General features: G+C 36.7%; 1 protein-coding gene across 4 annotated transcripts in view; it reads right to left on the minus strand.

Annotated features, from left to right (window-relative positions):
• Positions 1–19460, minus strand: part of RHOBTB1 (Rho related BTB domain containing 1) — a 53717-nt gene that overhangs the window by 11477 nt on the left and 22780 nt on the right. For 2 of the 4 annotated variants that reach the window (XM_057421526.1, XM_057421527.1), the window contains 3 exons: positions 13405–13606; positions 12938–13041; positions 1022–1207 (listed from right to left, as the gene is read on the minus strand). In XM_057421526.1, coding sequence (XP_057277509.1) covers positions 1022–1207; positions 12938–13041; positions 13405–13596 — 482 coding nt within the window. In that variant the 5' untranslated portion in view covers positions 13597–13606. Of the gene's footprint in view, positions 1–1021; positions 1208–8163; positions 8225–12937; positions 13042–13404; positions 13700–19460 lie in introns of those variants that run through there. The other 2 variants (XM_057421529.1, XM_057421530.1) reach the window with 2 other exon arrangements.

The following is a 19460-nucleotide window of genomic DNA, read 5'->3' on the forward strand; positions in this document are numbered from 1 at the left end:
GAGCATACCATATTGGGCAGACAGAAGCTGGCACAGACTTAACACACCCCAGACAACAGCTTGCTTTAGTTGCCAGCTAATAATCAGCTCAGGTGTCAGAAGTCTGTGCTAGACATGCAGACTACTGATTCAAACTTTATTAATGGTGAAATCAGAAAGGAAGATTAGGGCAGAAGAAAAGTTTTGAAAAACATTTCCTTTTAAAGAGTCAACCAAAAAGCCCACCCACCCACCCAATGAAGAAATGTTTAAAAAACACACAAACCTAAGAAAATCATATTGCCGAGTCAAGAATTTAAATCCAATTCAATGCAAAGTTTTCTAAGAGGCCACGAAATATTAATTCAATCCCTTTATGGAAATCTGTTACAATACAGCCTTTAATTACATGATCATGAATATTATTTCCCTTAATCTGATCTCATTCAAATTCACATATAATGAGGAAACCAGAAGGGAGCAGGTAATTGTGGGACTGTTTTGCCCAGACATGTGAATGCTTGCCTTTTGAATCTGGGAAAAACAAGACTTCTCCAGAATGACCCCAAACTCTCTTTAAATTTCAGAACTTTAAAAAAATTAATTTGCAACCACTTTATTTTCTGATATGATCTAGGACTACATTTACAAAATCAAAAACATTGTGTATTAAGAAAAATTGAGTAGAATCTGTGAGTTTAAAACAGTACCTGACAGTAGTAACAGGGTAGGACATGATACACATGTTCAGATGGATAAAGACATACATGAAAACCTCCAGTAATCACTATTATCTCTATATTATCATGGTGCTCAGGCACCAAAACAAGTTTAGATGTCCAGTGTGCAAAAACATTGTGGGAAACTTACAATAACTGTCTGTTAAAGAATTAACCAGACAACAGAATTAAAAATAGGAAAGCACATATATTTTCATTAAAAAAAAAAAAACAGAAATCAGACTCTATCATTTCTCTTTTGAAAGTACTGTACCTGATTACCAAGGAGATTATTTTCATTCATGTTTTTGTTTAAAGTTTACCTTGCCAGAGGCCGTCTGGCTCTGTTAACAGCCTCAAGATCTGCGTAGCGGAGATCTAGTTGGCAGCCCACCAGAATGACAGGTGTGCGAGGACAGAAGTGCTTGATTTCTTGATACCACATCGTTTTCACATGATTCAGGGAATTAGGATTAGCAATTGAAAAGCACAGAACAACTACATCAGACCTAGAAAGACAAGAAAATAGCAAATTAAACCCCAACAAATACGCTTTCTGCTACAGCTTCACTGATTTTCATTACTTCAGCTTAAAGCCACTTCACTCCACACTTTGAAAAATGGACTGAAACCCAGATATCAGGATACATGTTGACTGTGAAGAGGTCTGACAGAAGCTACACATTTCACCACAAAAGCATAAGAGCACAAAGCTCCACACCTAGGAACCACTGCCCCTCTATGCTGAGAGATGATTCCTGCACATATGAACAGAGCGCTGAGAGGCAGGGCTTTCCATTCTTTACTTTTACACTAAAGTTATTCACAGGCTGCCATTGCTCAAAAAATAATTGTGCAGCAATTCTCTGGCATCTTTACTAAATAACCTGCTAGAAGGGCAAAGTACAGCAGAATGACCACTTCTACAATATAAGCAAAAAATTAACATTATGATGAAAATAAGGTCAGTCAAATGTAGAATAGGACATTGGCTTAAATCACAGTAAGCATGACAGTACTTGCAGGCTTTTAAAGTTGTTTTTTTTTTTTTTTAAAGTATTCCACTAAATAAATTTGCTTTAAAAATTAGATGTATGAGGATTAAGGTTGACAGTTCATCCACTGACCCACCACCTTGTCAGAGCTAGCACACTAAGGCAGAGAAATGCTCCAATACTTGTCTCGGGGCAGTCCTAACTTGGGGCAATTTCATTATAAACTGGGATGGGATGTCACAAAGCAGTTCTCAATGTCTTGGGTCTCTCATGGGAAAAAAGGGAAAGAAGAAAAACGTTGAACTCTTAACAAAATATTTGAGGGGAAGGAACATTTTGAGAGGGCAACTTATTGCTACAGAATTGTCAGCAGGGTAAGCTTGACAATACCATGTCTATCTCACTTCTATTATTCTTTAATTTTGCACAAATGTGTTGTGTCTGCAGTTTGTGTAATGTATAGAGCAGCTGCAATGAATCTTACCGTTCACCTTTTAAATAATGAAATACTCCTCAATACTGCTTTCTATGTTTCATTGAGGGCACAGATATACCCAGCAAGCTTGTTTCTAAAGATAGCTGCCTACAATATGGGTACTGCTGTGAGCATAAATTTGATGCAAGAGAAATGCTCCTGCTCCAAGTCTGCATCTTAGACAAACTGCCACATATCTGTCGTATCTAGAAACAAGGCCTCTTCAAGCTGGAAAGTCAATCTACTAAATAGCAAAATGGTAAGCAGCTAATACACTGGTCTTTGCATTATTGAGGCAAACACCCTTTAAGCTCAAACTTGCTCTGTTCAAGGTCACATAAGAGTAAAACCTAGGCCCCAGCAGACATTTGCTTAGCTCCCTGAGAGAAGAAATTAATGCACAGCTAAGATAAAAAAAATTGTGTTACACATATAATCTGGTCAACTAATGTTTATTCAAGATCATCAGGACTGCTGGAGCAGCAAGCGTTGGCTGTCTGGCATGTCCTAACTATAACTAAGCATCTTAGAGAGACTGTCTTGTGTCCTTCAGAAATTAATACCTAAGCCAAGTAATTGCAGTCATGAGTATCCAACCCTCCTGACTCCATAAACCACAAGACACACATCACATCTGTCAAAGGACCAAAAGGAAACAGAGCTCCAGCAGGACTTTACAGGCTGATGACAACAACTGCTTCCCCACAGTGCTGCTGCTGACCCATGCTGACCACAGATCTGAGCTCCTGAGAAGAACCAGTGACGATGTTTCCTTGGACAGGACATGCCCAGACTATCCAGCAGACTAGCCCCAGCACAGCTCTGCATGTGTTACAGACTTTGCCAAGGGAGTCTCACATTTTTGCCAGAGCTGCATGTGGTTCTTGAACAATTCATTACATCTGACTTGAGTAAAAAACCGAGCTGGGGAAAGCTGGTTTCTTTACCCATAACTCACAACACACATAGGATTGCACTTCTGAATGTAGTGAAAACAGAATAAACGGGTAAAAAATGTGACTTGCATATTATTTATCCTGTGTTAAAACCTGGACTTCCTTCATAAAATTAATATTCTTAGAGTTCTATATGAACAGAGAGAAATAATTGGCCCTGTGCCATAAACAGGACAGGAGGGAAATTAGTGGGTAGTGACAGAGTTCACATGCTGAACCAGCACTACAGGTGGGTCTGCTAGATCACAAAATACATCCACTCTAACATAATAGATAAAGTTTTCATTCAAGTCATAAGCATGATCTGCAATACTAGTACGAACTGGAGACATCAATATATAAGGAAGATTAACTGTCTACATAGGAATGTGAACATTTGGGGAAAACTGTCCTTTGGAAAATTTAATTAAAACACCTACAATTCCTTTTAATGTCAAAAGCACATTTACAACTTGCCAAAGCCTCAGTATAAAGTCTGGTTTAACATTTGTTCATAAAAGCCAGAACTTGTCAGGTTAAAATAATGCATTAATATTTCCCAAAATTAAAATTTTACCAGTGTTATTTTAATATGCCCAGGCAACATAAAAGGATAGGATTATTTTTTTTTTTAAAAAAAGCAACCCTAATTTATTGCCATTTTTGCGTGGTTTGGTTACTTGGAGAATGAGAAAGGATGAATCAGGTTTACTTCTGCTTTCCTCTTTCCCTCTGCAGCAATATATTCACAAATACAAGCCGCTTTTTTCTGAAAAGAAATTTCATAATCATTTCCCAGTAAAATTAAGGAATGATTCAAGAAACATTTCCATAGATTTGAATAAAAAGAAGTGCTTTAGAATGTGTCAATCACATTCCTCCTAGAGCACCATTAACTTGAGCTGAGCCACAGATTAGGCAGTATATGCATCCACCTTTATTTAATGCAAGAAAAAGCATATGATTACATTTACTGCAAATACTGATGTTTGATACTTAAATGTCATAAGAAACAAAGATATTATAAATAACTCAGCAAAGAGAAATGGCAGCTTGGATATTCAACATATTGTCTTGTAGATTTAGTGGTACATCTTGATAATGCATAACTGATTTTTTCTTACATTCTACTTTTCATAGGTTTATCAGAAGAAATTGTGACTCATCTGCTCTTATTATCTGAAACATCTGAACATCACCAAAACTCCCCTTTTTAGACTTCAGAGAATGAACAGAAACCCTTCAGACAACCAGATCTCTGTCAGGAATCAGCACATGGTAACATGGGTTTATGTCTCATTAAAGAAATAGGCCTTCTGAAATGTATACACTGTATTGCCTAGGAAGAAGTTGTTCCCTCTAGTTTTATAACCTACAAGTTACTGGGAAAAACTGCTGCATGCAAGAATTCCTGGTCATGTGTAAAGGGTATCTATCATCTGCCATACTGTCATGGAATAATACTGTTGGGTTTGGACAGGAGAAGAAATAAAGAGGAACGTAGTATGTGAAGACAAGATATCTCTGACCTGGAATTCGGTGCAGGAAGTGGGAAAGAGGAAAAGGAGGAAGACTGAACTGTATTGCCATGCTATCTTCTCATCTTTCTAGAGAGCAAGTAAAAAGCAAGTAGTTTGTTTTGGGGAGCTTAAACGAGACCCAAGAGTTAAACCTGACCTGAAAGAATCAGTTTAAGGATAAACAAATTGTATTCTTGCTGACAAGAAATCTGTTGCACATACTGAATAAAATCAAACTTCGAGAACAGACTTGGGGGGGATGTGGGACACAACAAACAAACAAACACTGGATTTCTCCTTTGACAGTCTTTATTTCTCCATATTTTTAGATATCAGCTTTCTCTGAGAAGCAAGGTTAAAGGAAGGGACTCTATTTGAATTCTACAGACCAAATGATTTGGTAGAGGAACATCCTAATCCTAATTGTTAGACTCTTTATTTTACCAGAACAGCTAATTTTTAGACATTTATCAATAAAAAGTTGTTTAGCTTTTGTTCCTGCCTTCATTTTTTCCCCTACACACTTCCCATAATTTTCCCAAGATTTCTCAGAGACCTGCATCACAGCTGAACTTAGCCCATTTGAGACCAGAATTTGAGAAGAGCTCTATAGTGTTCACTTTGCATAGCGCTTCAACCACCTGAAAGAAGAGATTGTGTAGGGCAGTAGCCTGAATGCAAACACCATCCCCTAAGTTCCCAAACACAGTAGGTTCAGGCAGCAGAAAGACATCAAAGAATTAAATTGAGACTTTTACTTATGGCTGAACAAAATCCTGCTACATCTCCATGCCAATCCAGATACATTTTGAAGAGATTCACTCACTTATATGAAATTTATCATGCATGTATCTCACTGAGCCAAAAAAAAAAAAAAAAAAAAGTGTGCAGATAAGCAAGGCTGATAATGTTTTTAGTGGGCTCAGTTTTTAGTAAATGCAGTTGCAGCCATCACATGAAACGAGAAGAAATTCATTAAGTGATGGGTGAGCATAACAAAGTGACCTGAAGACACAAGACTTATGCACACACACTCAAAACAGATGAGAGGATAAGTAAAATAAATGCAGGGAGTGCCTGGCATGTGAAGAACTGAAGATACCCAGGTAAGGCAGGGCAAGACCATGCAGTGCCCTGGATGTGAGCAGGAGAATCAATTAGTTCTATACTTTACCAATAGCTGTGAAGCTTCTTAAGCACTGGTGTAATGTGCGAAGCTGTCAAAATGCCCTGAAATATATTCAGATTTTGTAGTGAGTAGCATGCAGATCCATTTCTATAATTTCTGTAACATCATTTTTAGTAGGAAACAACAGAAACAGACAGAAGATAAGGATACCTTTAGAAAATTTCTTATTTCAAGATTGTGTTTCAAAAGTGGAGTTTTCCCAAGCATCCTTTACAAACAATACATAATTCTTAAATGTTAAGCATTTTAAAATCTCTTCTATTTCCTTTGAGGTACTCATGGGAAACCAGTGGTGGATTTACAGACAATGATAAAAAATGTTTTGATATCACAAAGAATGATTAAAATATCTTATTTTCTATTGCAGAAACTTGTAAGAGCTACTCTTATTGTACAAATACCTGACCAGAAATAGTGCTAAAAAGAATGGTGAGGTCCTGTGGAAAAACATAACGAGAGGAATTTTTTTTTTTTTTTTAAATAATTTAAAGACTTCTTACACATTCTTGGAATTTGATTCATTTTATTGCTGGCTCTAAGAAATGAATTCACCATAATTCTGGTTCAGCATTTACATTTGCAAAAATTCCATCTTAGTGCTAATTAGAACTCTGCAATTGAAACAGGCTGCTGCAAGGTACCCATGGACAATTCTGGGCCAAATTTTTCCAGGAGACTCAATAAAACTCTCTTTGGAATCAGGTATGTTTGCAGTATACATATCCACCATAACATACCAACATGCTTTTCTCCCTCCCCTGGAGCAGAGATCTCAATTACTGCATTTCTAACGCAGGAACAAAAATGCTATGATAAATAGAATTCTAGAGATAGTTAATTGAGGATGAAATACTGAAATATTCTGCATATGACATGCAAAGCAGGGGTTTATAAAAGTAGCACAGAAAGCCTGAACACCAAATCAATGAAGAAGGATAAAAGAAAATGATAGAGAAAGAGAAGGTACAGGGCTAGCTGGAACATGCCAACCCAGGGGAGAACACCAAACCTCACAATATCATACAAAGGGACTGATAAGATTATAGCTAAAAATGCTTTTGTAAGATATATCAGCTGACTGCTGATTCCAGAGAGCAGTCAGAAAAATAAAATACTGTGAAATAAGCTCATAAAACAGTGGAGAAACCAGAAAAAGGGAAAGTTGGGCTTTTTGAGCTTATTTTCTGTTACTGTAAGAAGGCAGCTTACAGATGGGAACTACATGTTATCTCACTACAGATAACCAACTAACATTCAAAGATACTGCAGAAAAACAAACATGGGAAGAAATGAACCCTTTCTCTACTGCCAGCCCCACCCTCTATGATCAATGATAAATCAGAAAATCATACTGAGTTGAAAGAAGTAAGAACAGCTCTAGCTAAAACATCATTTCAAGCACCATGTTTGGAAATAAAAAAAAAACAAAACCAAACTATTTCAGGGTAGGGAGGGATGTAAGGATAAAAAAAAAAAAAAAAAAAAGAAAGAAAAAGGAAGATCCAAAGTTAGGTCCCAGAATTCAGTAAAAGCATGATTCTTTGTAAGTTTTGATGAACACAGAACTAGGAAGCCAAAGACAAAAAGTGAGGTAAAAATCCAGAGCAGGAAAAATTATAGGGTTTGGTTGGCATCCAGCATAAGACTGACTTCTGAAGCCACAGAACACATGAAAACATTAACAGATGCTAAATGCATCTCTTTCTCTGGGCAGAAAATATGGATTTTTGTAATTCTTGCTTTCTTTAGGCTAGCACCAAAACCAGCCGCCTCCTCCTCCTTCTTTTTGTTAAAAGAAAACCAACAAAACAAACCCAACCAAACCCAACCAAAAAAACCCATTCTAAACAACAAAAATGGTCAAGAAATTTTAACTGGCAAGTTGATGACACAAAGTTACTGATAACAGCTTTTAACAGCTATATCTGGCTGTGCAGAGTGATTTCTATATTCTGACATGCATATGAGGAAATCCAGACTGAAATACTGAGATTCTTGGAGTAGAAAATGACTCAAGAAATCTACCCAGCACCTATTCACAAGGAAATAATTCACTAAGATCGAGACTTTGATGGAAAGTCACTTCCCAGGTTTAGCGTTTCCAAAAGATTTTGATGTTGCCTTTCAGCCTTTTAGTATAGAACCCAAACACCCTCCTTCTACCCAGCCACTTCGCCACTAACTTAGAAGAGCAAGGAAAAATGGAAAATGATGTAATACCACAAATAACATTTGATACATTCTTTTTCACTCCAGTCAGTGAAGGCTCAAAGCATTACAGGTCTCTCTAGTACAGATAGGTATGCATCAAGTCAGGGCTCAGGCTGCACCAACAATTGTTTGGCACATACCTTTTAGAGGAAGGAAGAATTCCAAACAGCAATTCCATAGCAACCTCTTTCTACTCACAACCTGAAACCATGGTGTGATGCAGATAAGATTTCAGCGGTTTAAGTATATATAAACCATATACTTTCCATAAACTGACTGAAAAAGCCTCAAATACTAATATAGCTAATGAAAGAACAAAAAAACCCTAGTGCATATAAACACCACATCATAATAATATTACGAAGAAAGCTATCTCTCTTTGATGCTCTCTGCTCATTGTAGTCTTTCTTGGGGCTGATCCGAGTCAAACCCAAAAGAGAAAAAAATCATAACAAAAAAAAAGTTTTTTACAGGAGTTCTTTAGGATTTCTTCATGAAGAACCTGAGTGGCTTATAAACCACTGTAAAGTAGATGGGAAGGCTCACTAATTTTGTATTTGAAGATGGTTCAACGATACTGCATATCGCTTTTTGTTGCAGCAAAACATATCAAAAGGAAGCAGCCAAGGTAGAGACATCTGGAAACAACTAGATTCCTCATCAGCTGACTCTTTGCTAACAAAGGAAAGGACTCTCTTGTGTCTGTTAAGTGCTACTGCTGTGAAGACATAGCTCTGATGATTCCCTCCAACCCATGCCACTAAATGGCTTGTAAGGCATGTGAAAGACGGAGAATTACTGCAACATAAAACAGGGGTAGCACGACTGGGGGAAAGCACTTCTGAAACCTTGGACCTTTTCTGAAAAAAGGAGCTGCTGGATGATTCTCAGCCTAGGCACAGGCAGGGAGCGACAGAAGGCACTGATTTAACTAAAGGCAAACCAAGTAAATCTGCAAAGACACTCAGCTCACCCAAATCTCACTGGATTTGCTGAATGCAAATACAATTTAACATCAAAGCTACATGTTTGTTTTGTTTGTTTAATAGAAATATTATCATTGTCCTTTAGTAAAAAGAAACAGAAAATAAAACAGCCGTAAAGAGAATGGTGGAAGTCTTCAAATATCAGTGAGAAACTCCTATTCCCATTGACCTTTTTTAGTAGCATTCAGAAGGTCTATTTCTATGAATTCAATTACATTGAAGTAACTGGTTAAAGGAATTGTAATCACACAGAAAAAGATGAATGCATGTGTTCCTCTGTGTACATACAATACCCACAAGGCTTATGAAATCCATTCACAATAGAGGAAATACTCTGAACATATTTTAAAAGGCTCTGTCAGCACTCTCACATCAAGGCTCATTCAGATTTGTAAGTCACGAGGAAAAAGCTGTTTTCTGTCCATGCTGTATGAACAGATTTTGTTTGGTCTACAGCTCATATTTAAGTTGCAAGTAAATAAATCATCCTGGCTGAATTAGCTGACAAACCACATCCTTGCTATTGAGAATAAATATTTGACTGGGACTGAATTAACTCTTTGCAGATTTGTACTCATGTTTACACATACTAGAGCTGCATGTATAAAAAAACAGGATACACAGGATATTAGTCAAATTGTAGTCAAACATGTTCACCTGAAAAAAAATTAAAAAAGGATGCAAAACAAAAAAGTGAAAGCCAGTCTTTTTTCCATTTTGCTTCTAGAATTAGTTTGAACACAGTATGCTGACGCTCTCATTCAAAACCAGATTGGACAGGAGGATACAGCATAGTAAACCCTGACAAATTGAAACATAAATTAAGATCCTTTCATGTCTTTACACATGCAGTTTAGTGCCTCCCAGAGAAACTAGTATGGAATAACAACTTGAGCTTTATATGAAGCTTCCACTTAATTTGCAGGCTCACGGAATACAATAGCACTGAGACTAGATTGTTATTAAACAAAGAGGTGACTAGGAGATGGAATCAGTATGCCAATCACAACAAAGACATTGTCATTTTACAGTGTTTTGGAGTGATTTTGCCTCAGATGAAACCTTGTGAGACAATATCGACAAATGACTGCTTGGCATCACATAGTGCCTAAGCGAAACTGAACAAGAAACTTCCAGAACTAAAGCACATGCTTTAGTTTAAGGGGGAAAAAAAAAACCTGAAAAAGCAACCCAAAACATATGCTACAAAACTGCAACAAGTATTTCCACAATTTCCTCCAGCCACATCCCTCTCCCTCCCTTAAGCTGTCAGAAGTCATTTCCCAAAGCTCTCAGAGAATTGTTATTATTAAACTAAACATCAGACTGTAGAACGCAGGCTGGATCTCACTTTCCATAGTCCCATTTTAAAGGATGGCAGCAGAAACATTAACTATTCCATCCTCAGTGGCATTCAAATGTTTCTCTCTGTCACAAAAATAGTGGAAAGCACATTTCGTTTGTCATCCTTTCAAGTTCCTCTGAAAAATAAAGAACTAAGAAGCATTTATCATTGCTTTAAGTCCTATTAACTGTTCACCCTGTCATCTATAGCATAATCTATTTATGAAACATTTTCTAAAACTGCATGGAACATCTTTTCCAATGAGCAGCAGGTGAATTAATGACCTGCTGGTTCTTGTTACTTCAAGTTTGGGACAATTAGATGTCCTGGCTGAATGTTTGGCTGAAATAAACCTTCCCCTGCACACAAGTGCATATGCATAAAAAATTTTGAAGAGAACCAAAGGGTTATATTACTATATGATCCTTCAGACAATTGGAAGTGTGGGGCACATGTAGGTGTAGCCTTGAGCAGTTTGGTATAAAATGTGCCTTCCGCTGTACTGCAAGATCTGACTCAGCTATGAGTAGACTGTAGTTCAATGTACAGAAGTGATTTAAAATCAATTCCTATAAATGTGAATATTAAAAATTGGAAATCTCTTTTTAAAATGCTAAAATAGATAAAATACTAAACAGTCACTTTTAACTGAAACACTAATATCTTTCAAAACAATAAAGTACCTAAGCAGTGCTTTACAACTAGTAGATTTTACAACTATATTTCTATTTATAAACTAGTGCCTTTAGAATTTCAGTTACTTTCTTCATTAAGACTTGCAGAAAACCACGACAGCAGGTATCCAGAACAGCCTTTTTAAGTTAACCAAGGTATAGCAAACCTTATGTTACACAGGCTCAGTTCTGCTAATATCACAGGTGAATCACTGTGTTCATATGCTTAATCCCACGAGATCTCAAGTTATACACGTTCTCCTTGGCATTTGCAGGATTAGAATCTAAGTATGTTGTTTCCCCCCTCTACTATCCTACCAGTAAACGTGGGATCAGAGTTCAAAACATGCCTGATTTTGTCCTCCTAATCTCTAGTAATCTTCTCAGTGACACAGTATCTGTTGCAGAATTATCAGGAAGCCATATCACAGAGGAACAGTTAGTGAAAACATTAAGGTACATCTGTTTTTAACAAAGTAGGGCTCATATTCTGCCTAAAGGTAAAAGAGTACCTATTCACATACTAAAGTAGCCCTAAATACTAAGGCAAATATTACCTTAAAGTCAGTAACTATCCTCACTCTCAAAGCTGATTTACAAATGGTACAGGTTGTATACCCACGTGCTGCTATAGGTTCTGATACAAAAGTCAAAGTAATTCATGACGCTGTGAAAACAAACTAGCACAAAGCTGTGCTGCAAAGGAGGGTTTGCCATACAGAGTTGTGCAGTGTGAAAATTTAACCATTGGGTTCAACCAACAGAACCGTCTTCAGTGGTTCTATGGGGTAGAGAATAGAAAAGACTGGCATCACCCCAAGTCACTTGTTTCATCAGGTAGTACAGAGCAAAGGAAAAGAGTAAGATGGTACATTTCGGCAGCATGGAATGCAAAACTTGGACAGACACCCTACAGTCAGCATTCCCAGCTGGAAAAAAAAAATAAATATCCAAAATCCAAATCCCAGCTGGACATAAAGGTCTACAGAAGTCTGATTAGCTGCAGAGACTGAAGCAGGTAAGAGGATATAAAAAAGTTCAAGAAGGTAAAAAAAAAAAAGTGTGAGGATCAAGACCTCACTCAAATGTCAGTTACGAAAATATCTGACCAAAATCCATCCTCAACTCAGTTTTTGCCCAATGCAGCTAATCTGCTCACATGATATATGCACTCAAATGCGCGCCACAAAGCTGTTCTGCTGTTTGTACTTCCAATAGGCTAGATCTAATTACCATTAAACAAAACAGAAAGACTATCACTGGCTTCAGTTCTTGTTGAAACTATGCAGAAGTTATACATGCTGGAAAGATCTAGATTACTCTTTTTTTTTTTAATTTCCAGGGTTAATCTATTCACTGGCAGACACTTGATATTTATAGAAAAAAAAACTTCTTTCCTCAGCTTTAACTAAGAAAACACAGAAAAGCGCCCCTTTTCACGAAACTGGCTCTGGTCTCAAGGGGTCAGCTGCTCATTTAACATTACAGGTTTTAATAAAATAAATATTTAATTGAGTAAGAGTGATGTTTCCCAATATCTCTCCTTGTAGTTGCTTGTCAGGCAACTATATCATACACTGCTTATACAGGCAGGGAATGCTGATGTTTAATTTTGTAAAACTACAGTCTTATTTTGGGGAATGTTCCTTGAAATTTGAAATAGGACAACTGTTGCTGGCAGAGCTTAGCAGGCTGTTAAAGGAAATGTAGTGTAGTAAAACTATGCTGCTTTTTAAATATTTATATCTTTTTAATCCTTGCAGCAGATAATCCTCTTTGCAGCAGGCAGGAATATGAATACCCTTGATTGTTTTTAAGTCCTTGCTTTTCAAAATTAAGATTTGTAATTTTTTTCAGCCCTAAAATTTTACTACAAGTATTACTTAAAATTTTGCTTGGATCAATTTACCTTCCATAAGCAAAGCGCCTGTCTTTGTGGTGGTCCCCAAATGTATCCCATAGCCTGAGAGAAACACTCACTTCATCCACAACATCTCTTGAGCGTTCTAGGACCTAGAACAGAACACATATAACATACTCTTTCCCTGTATGAAACAAGTAAATTTCTAATTCGTCCTGTAAGAAAATTCAAAGCATATTAGACCAAGAGTCTATCACATATATGTCTACCACATATGGTTTTTAATTTTATAAAACAGGCAGAATATGCATCTTCCTAAAAATAGGTTTGATAAAAAAAAGTTACTTTGGAATGAGAGATGTGGGGAGATGCATATCAGACCATGGCTGCAGTAGAGACTGCGCATAAAATACTTGTGAGTTCATTGCTGCATCCCGACAAAGGCAGGCTGGCCAATAAATAATGGTACAACCTCACAGCATGTGCTCCATATTTTGTACACCTGCAGTCCTTACCTCTTGGCAGACACGATACTGATCAATGGCCCAGACAGTTGGTACGTGAGTTGCCAGCAGCTGATACTGAGTCAAAGTTGTATTGCATGCTCTTGCGCAAATTAGACGAGTCTTTCCCACTGCATTATCTCCAACCACCACACACTTGATAGTTTCAACGTTGGGTCTTTCGTAGTCCATGTCAATGTCCATTTATCAAAAACTGTAACAAGACAGTTAAACTTGTTTTCTACTGCTCTGTAAAACCAATGCTATTTAGAATCAGACCCTTCTACTTCCACTTCTTGAGAGATGCCTGAAGAGGACAAACTCTTAAGGAAAAGCTAGTAGTAAACTGTACCAAAGCAAGCTAGTGGTTGCTTTAAATACCACACAGTTATGCAAATGTACAACTATTTTGACCGTGGTCTGTTTATGCTGTTCACATGCTATTTTCACTTTGGTTTCTGTAAACACAGGCCTGTTTGCAGAAGATAGATCTTGGTGAAACAAGGACAGCTAGCACAAACTTACCTCTTGCTAATACTTGTTATACCAAGACAGAAAAAAGACTGGACTTCAGTGGGTTTAATCTGAAGGATACCAGTATAAACCTGCCTTCCATACCTTGCTCATTCAGGATTTGATTTAGGGCTGTCCAAATAATATTACTAACAGCAAGTCACACAGATGGTTTTAGTTATATGCACACAATAAAACTGAATTGTAAGATGATTGCAGAGACTCTGTTTTCCATAAAACACAACTCCCATTATATCCTTCATGTATCACACACTCCAAATTTTCCAAGGAAAAGTGTGTACAAATCATGTACTAAAATGAAACCTAACAGCCCAGCAGGAACTTACAAATATACTTATCTATACCTACAAATTATTTTTCACTTGACAATGGAAAATGATTTTTGAAGACATTACCTTCATGTAAAGTTATTATTGAAAATATTTACTTAAATATTCTATGGCAACATATTGAACAAAGCCTGGATATGAATATAAGCTGGAAAAAATTGATATTTGAAAAACTAAAAATAAGTCCTGTTAAGTTTACTGCAGTATGTCATTTTCATATAAAGGAATGTGGTATTTTCATATAAAGTAATGCAGGATCATAGTTTGATATATCTGATTTTGATTTTCAAATGTCTAGTAGTCTGCTGAGCACTCTGGTCTCTGACAGAAAATTACAATCAAGGAGGGAGAAAAGGGAAAATGAAGGGTACAAACATGCTCAGGAAGGCTTGCCTAATAATTATTTCAGCAAGGAAACCTACAGCATTCTAATCAATGAAACACAGGTCATCATCTGGAATGATGGTGTCCTTTTTCCTGAGAGTAAAGCACTACAAATAAAGAAGCCAAGTTATTTGTTTTAATACCTTCTTTAATATTCATATCTTATTTGCACATAAATATAGAATATATGTTAACTGTCAGGCTGTTTAAAATAATAGATACAAACTGTCCTCATGTCCATTTTTCACTGTCAGAGGTACTGTTATGATTCAAGAAAAAGCATACTTAGTAATGACTAGGCAAACACTAATTTTAACTGTATTCTGTCACTATTTAAAGTGAAACGGAAGTCAATGTTAGAACTAAATGCTACCCATTTATTTAAAATTTTGGACACAGATTGCATGCTAATAGCTATCATGGCTAAGGTATAGCTACAATCGTTATTTACTTGTGAATAGGAGGAATTAGAGACCACACAGACAGCAAGGTGCATGGATGAGTTTATGGCACTACCGTGTTACACTGATGTTTTCACAGACATTGGATGCTTATGGAAATGCTACAGCACAGACTAGCACGTAAGAATATATCTAGAGAGCTGTCCTACACTAAACTGAAACACAGGCCCAGAACTTCATCCTGGCACAAGTACATGGTTGCACAACTGGAGCTCTGCAATTTCTCAAATGTAGAGCAAATAACAGCTTCAAACATACATGTGAATATGTACTGCAATGTAAACCCTCATGGCCTTGTGATATCAACTTGTTATGCTGGCACAGAGGTTTTAGATGATAAGGAAACAAAGCTATTAAGATATTGCCGTTATCCCTTCATCCGAGTTGTAACCTGCACCCTGAAAGGTTACTAGTCTTGAAGTAAAGGACTACAGAGACTTTCAGTCACCTTTCTGCAATCCAACCTCAGCTACTTGTTGGATGCAAGCTCCTATGAGGCTAATACCTCTTAGGATGGCCCATGGGTTTTGCATCATCGTCTCCATTAGTCCAAATACAAGAAAAAAAGTGAGAGCTAACTCCTCTTTTCTCCTCCACATTCTTTCCAAGAATACAAGATATAAATAAAAGTACAAAAACAATACCTTTTTTTCCACATTAGAGAGAATGAAACATATTTGTACACCACAGCCTCAAAGACAGGCCCCTGAATAAGTAAGAAAAACCCAAGAGGTTTCAGTGTGTGATTTAAAAATGTCTCATTTCAAGTCTGAGAATAAACAGCTCCCCCTCACATAATATGTGTTATTAAATTACTTCATATTTTATTCATGCATGGACTAGACATCACAGATGGAATGTGGAAATATTTACAAGGCTGGAAAACAAAATGAAGGAGTGTGGCTAGTCAGTGTGTCTGGCTGGTTTTAAACTATCAAGCAGAGAGATGGCAAACCAATTTTCCTCCAACCCAATATTTCATTAAAATGCTGTTACAAAGATTAGCTGAGGTTTTATATAATAATCTGATTTAAAAATTCTTCAAAAGTTCTTAAATGGTAGTTCTGCAAAAATGCAGTTCAGTCAGTCACAAAATATGTATTAAGTAAAGAGTCTGGAATTTTAAAATAATTTCCAAGAGGATAACAAAGTGAGTTAAAAATTAATAGGCAAATCCAAATAAAAGTAACAAGCAAAATCAGTGTAATTATTTGAGAATCCTGGAAAAGAACACATCAAAATATGATTTAACTTTATTTTTGTTTTAAATTTCCTATATACTTACTAAATTAAAGCAAAGTTATCATAGAACTCAGACACAACATGCTTGAATGCCCTTTTGTAGATCAATGGCAGTCTAATGAAGATATTTTTAGCATGACTCAATACTGCACAGGACAGAGATTAAAATAAACTGGGAAGAAAAACAAAAGTAGAGATCTGAGACAATGTTAAGGGAACTCCTAAATCCACACTATTATATACAGAGTACCTATTTATTAAAAATGCAAGAATTTTAATATTTTTCACTAGTTTTCAGGAAGTGATTAAAACAGCAATAGCTCCTGAAGAGGCTCACAGACAGAAGCCTGGACAGCTATTTAGACACCGCAAATAAATACAGATGCAAACAAAAAATTACAGTATAAACAATTAGCAAAACATGTGGACTAAATGCTTACAGATGTAGCCAGAAGCTTTCTGACTACTGGAATGATTAACGCCAGGAATATGTAGAAGACTTTAAAAATACAGCCACAGTTAGTTGAGGTTTTTTTTACGGTACCCTCTAGGTTAAGCTTGTGCTAAAGCTATTATATAATCAGACTGATTAAAAATGATAAACATTATTTACAAAACTTAAATGAAATAAACCCTCTAGATTTGAGTTCTGAAAGACTGGTAACAGCTGGGAAGACCAACTGGAACTGAAACAAAACTGGTTAGACAAGAGCAAATGAGCTTATATGGAGCTTAATTAAAAAAAAAAAAAAAAGCAGCATAAAATTCCAAGACCAGTGAAAAACTTGCTAAAACCAACCTACAGCCTGCATTAGTTTAGTTTACCAAGAAAACAGAATAGCTTAAAGTAAGAGGAAAGTTACTGGAAGTGTGACCAGTCTCAGAAAGGACACTGCCAAAAAAAACCCAGAAAGACAGAAAGGCTATCAAACGACAAGCATCAAGAAACCTACTAGGGAAAGATTTGATCAAATATGGCAGGTCCCAAAAGAAAGCAGTTAAAGATTCACCTGCTTAATCCAGTTATAAAGAAAGATGAGCAGATGGATGGAAATGAAAAAAAGATACCCTCAAGAATAACACAGGATCTCAAAAATCTCTTAGGATGTTTCTATTTTTACATTGTCACCTGTGATTGTTTGCAGACGAAGAGGAGACAGAGGCAACAGAAATCAGGAGATGTGAGTAGACTCAAGACCTAAGATAGAGCCATTTAATTTATCAAATTGATTAGCACAAAAGAACTATTCTAAATAGAGCTGATTTATTTCCAAAGAAGTCTAAGGTTACTGTTCTGAACCATGGCTTGCAGATGGTTACAGACACTGATTTCTTTCTCTATTGCTTCACCTCAAATTGCTGTAGGGTGCTTGTTCTTTTTTTTTTTTCTTTTTCTGTGTAGTTTTACCTTACTGCTGAATGAGTTGTTATTATTATCACTTAAAAACAGTTGTGGTTGCCATAGCATGCAGATCCCTCTGGCTGGTCAGCCTCAGTAATGAAACACCACCTTTTTAGATAATCTGTAGATGAAGCATATCACTTGATCATCTAGTCCACTGGTACACAGATTGAACACAACAGACACAAACAATCTCTTTCTCTCTGTATTAATATAGGCATATTCATATACAAAAAATAACCAGATCCTAACCATGAGATTGTCTTCTTTTGAGAATTAATTTTAATATATTTAAAGCTATAATTGCACTTTGCTGGAAAGAAAGTAGATGAAGATCCAAACCCAACAGTGACTTCCCTGTGCAGGATTAGGAATCTACTCATGGATCTCCCTGTCTATGCAGCTAACAGCCCATCCTGAAATGTCTAAATATTTTAAATCATATACAAAACAATATCAAGATTTTTTCAAGGGCAGGTAGCTAATTATCAACCCTTTTCTCTTCAGCAAAACACCACAAAGCAGTAAGTATCTACATTAATCAGTGATTACAGAGAGATCCTACAGGCCTTTACTTCTTAGCTCAGTACTTAAACATGTCTTGTAAGACTGAGATAGCACCTCTTAGCATAAAAACAAGTAATCATGTTACTTAGTTCTTGTGTTAAGAGCAAACCTTTCAGCTGAAGGTTCAGTGACAGCATGTAAGAAACTTGCCAGCTCAGTAGTTTTTAATAATTCCAACTTGTCTCAAGTAATTTGGCCAAACATACAAATCAGGAAGTCATTCAAACAACACGCCGACCTGACAATTATGAAGTCACAATCTTATTGGAGGAATCTAATGGAAACAGACACAGGAATCTACCACCATTTCGTATGAATGGTGCGAGTGGAAATGGTTTGAAAAACTGAGCTCATCAGTAAGGTAGTAAGACAATCAACATTTATCCCTGAAAACCACAATCTTTTGAAACTATAAGAAAGAGCATTTGTAGGTACTCCCATCTTTCAATCTATTCTGGAGATGTATTTTTGAGTATAGTTTTGGAGTGACTCTTTCAGAAAGCCATTACACAATTACATATCAAAAGGAGTACAACAAAAATTTACAAGACAATGCAATGCTCTTACCCCCATCCCCAAGTTGCAAAATTACTGCTTGCAACCATGGTAACAAAAAGGAGATGCAGAATGCCAGTTCTTCAGGCACTGAAGTCACTACTTTACACTCCAAAATCCTAAGGCACCAGCATGCTGGCAAGGACCAAAATACACACGAGCCAGAACAAGCGTGTGAAATGCTCATTCTCAATATAACCGGCCATGTTTCACAGTCTTAACAGATTAACATATATATGCCAGGGGAGAAGACAGAAGGACTTACTGTTCATTTGTGCAAAAGCATAGAATTCACAGACAGCTCGATATGGGGAAAGGTTAAGGGCTAGCTAAAGCACTTGCTGATGACAAAGGGTAAGAAGAATCAAGGTGGGATTAGATCACTGGGTCACCAGGGGACAAAGGTGGGCACGATATGTATCAGCCTGGATTCTCACCCAGGATAAAGAGGCATTGCCCTCTTGCTATTATTTAAAGTTCTGGAAATTTACATGGAAAGACTGTAAAGGAAGAGACTGACTCAGGAGGAAGAAATTCAAGATTAACTCTGGAATTTATAAACTACTTGCCCTACCTGGCCCATTGACAGAAGAC

This window comes from Pezoporus wallicus, unplaced genomic scaffold (assembly GCF_028554395.1).
Source record: "Pezoporus wallicus isolate ANWC-B61680 ecotype Strahan unplaced genomic scaffold, APGP_CSIRO_Pwel_v1 contig_4816, whole genome shotgun sequence".
In the NCBI taxonomy this organism is placed as follows: Eukaryota; Metazoa; Chordata; class Aves; order Psittaciformes; family Psittacidae; genus Pezoporus; species Pezoporus wallicus.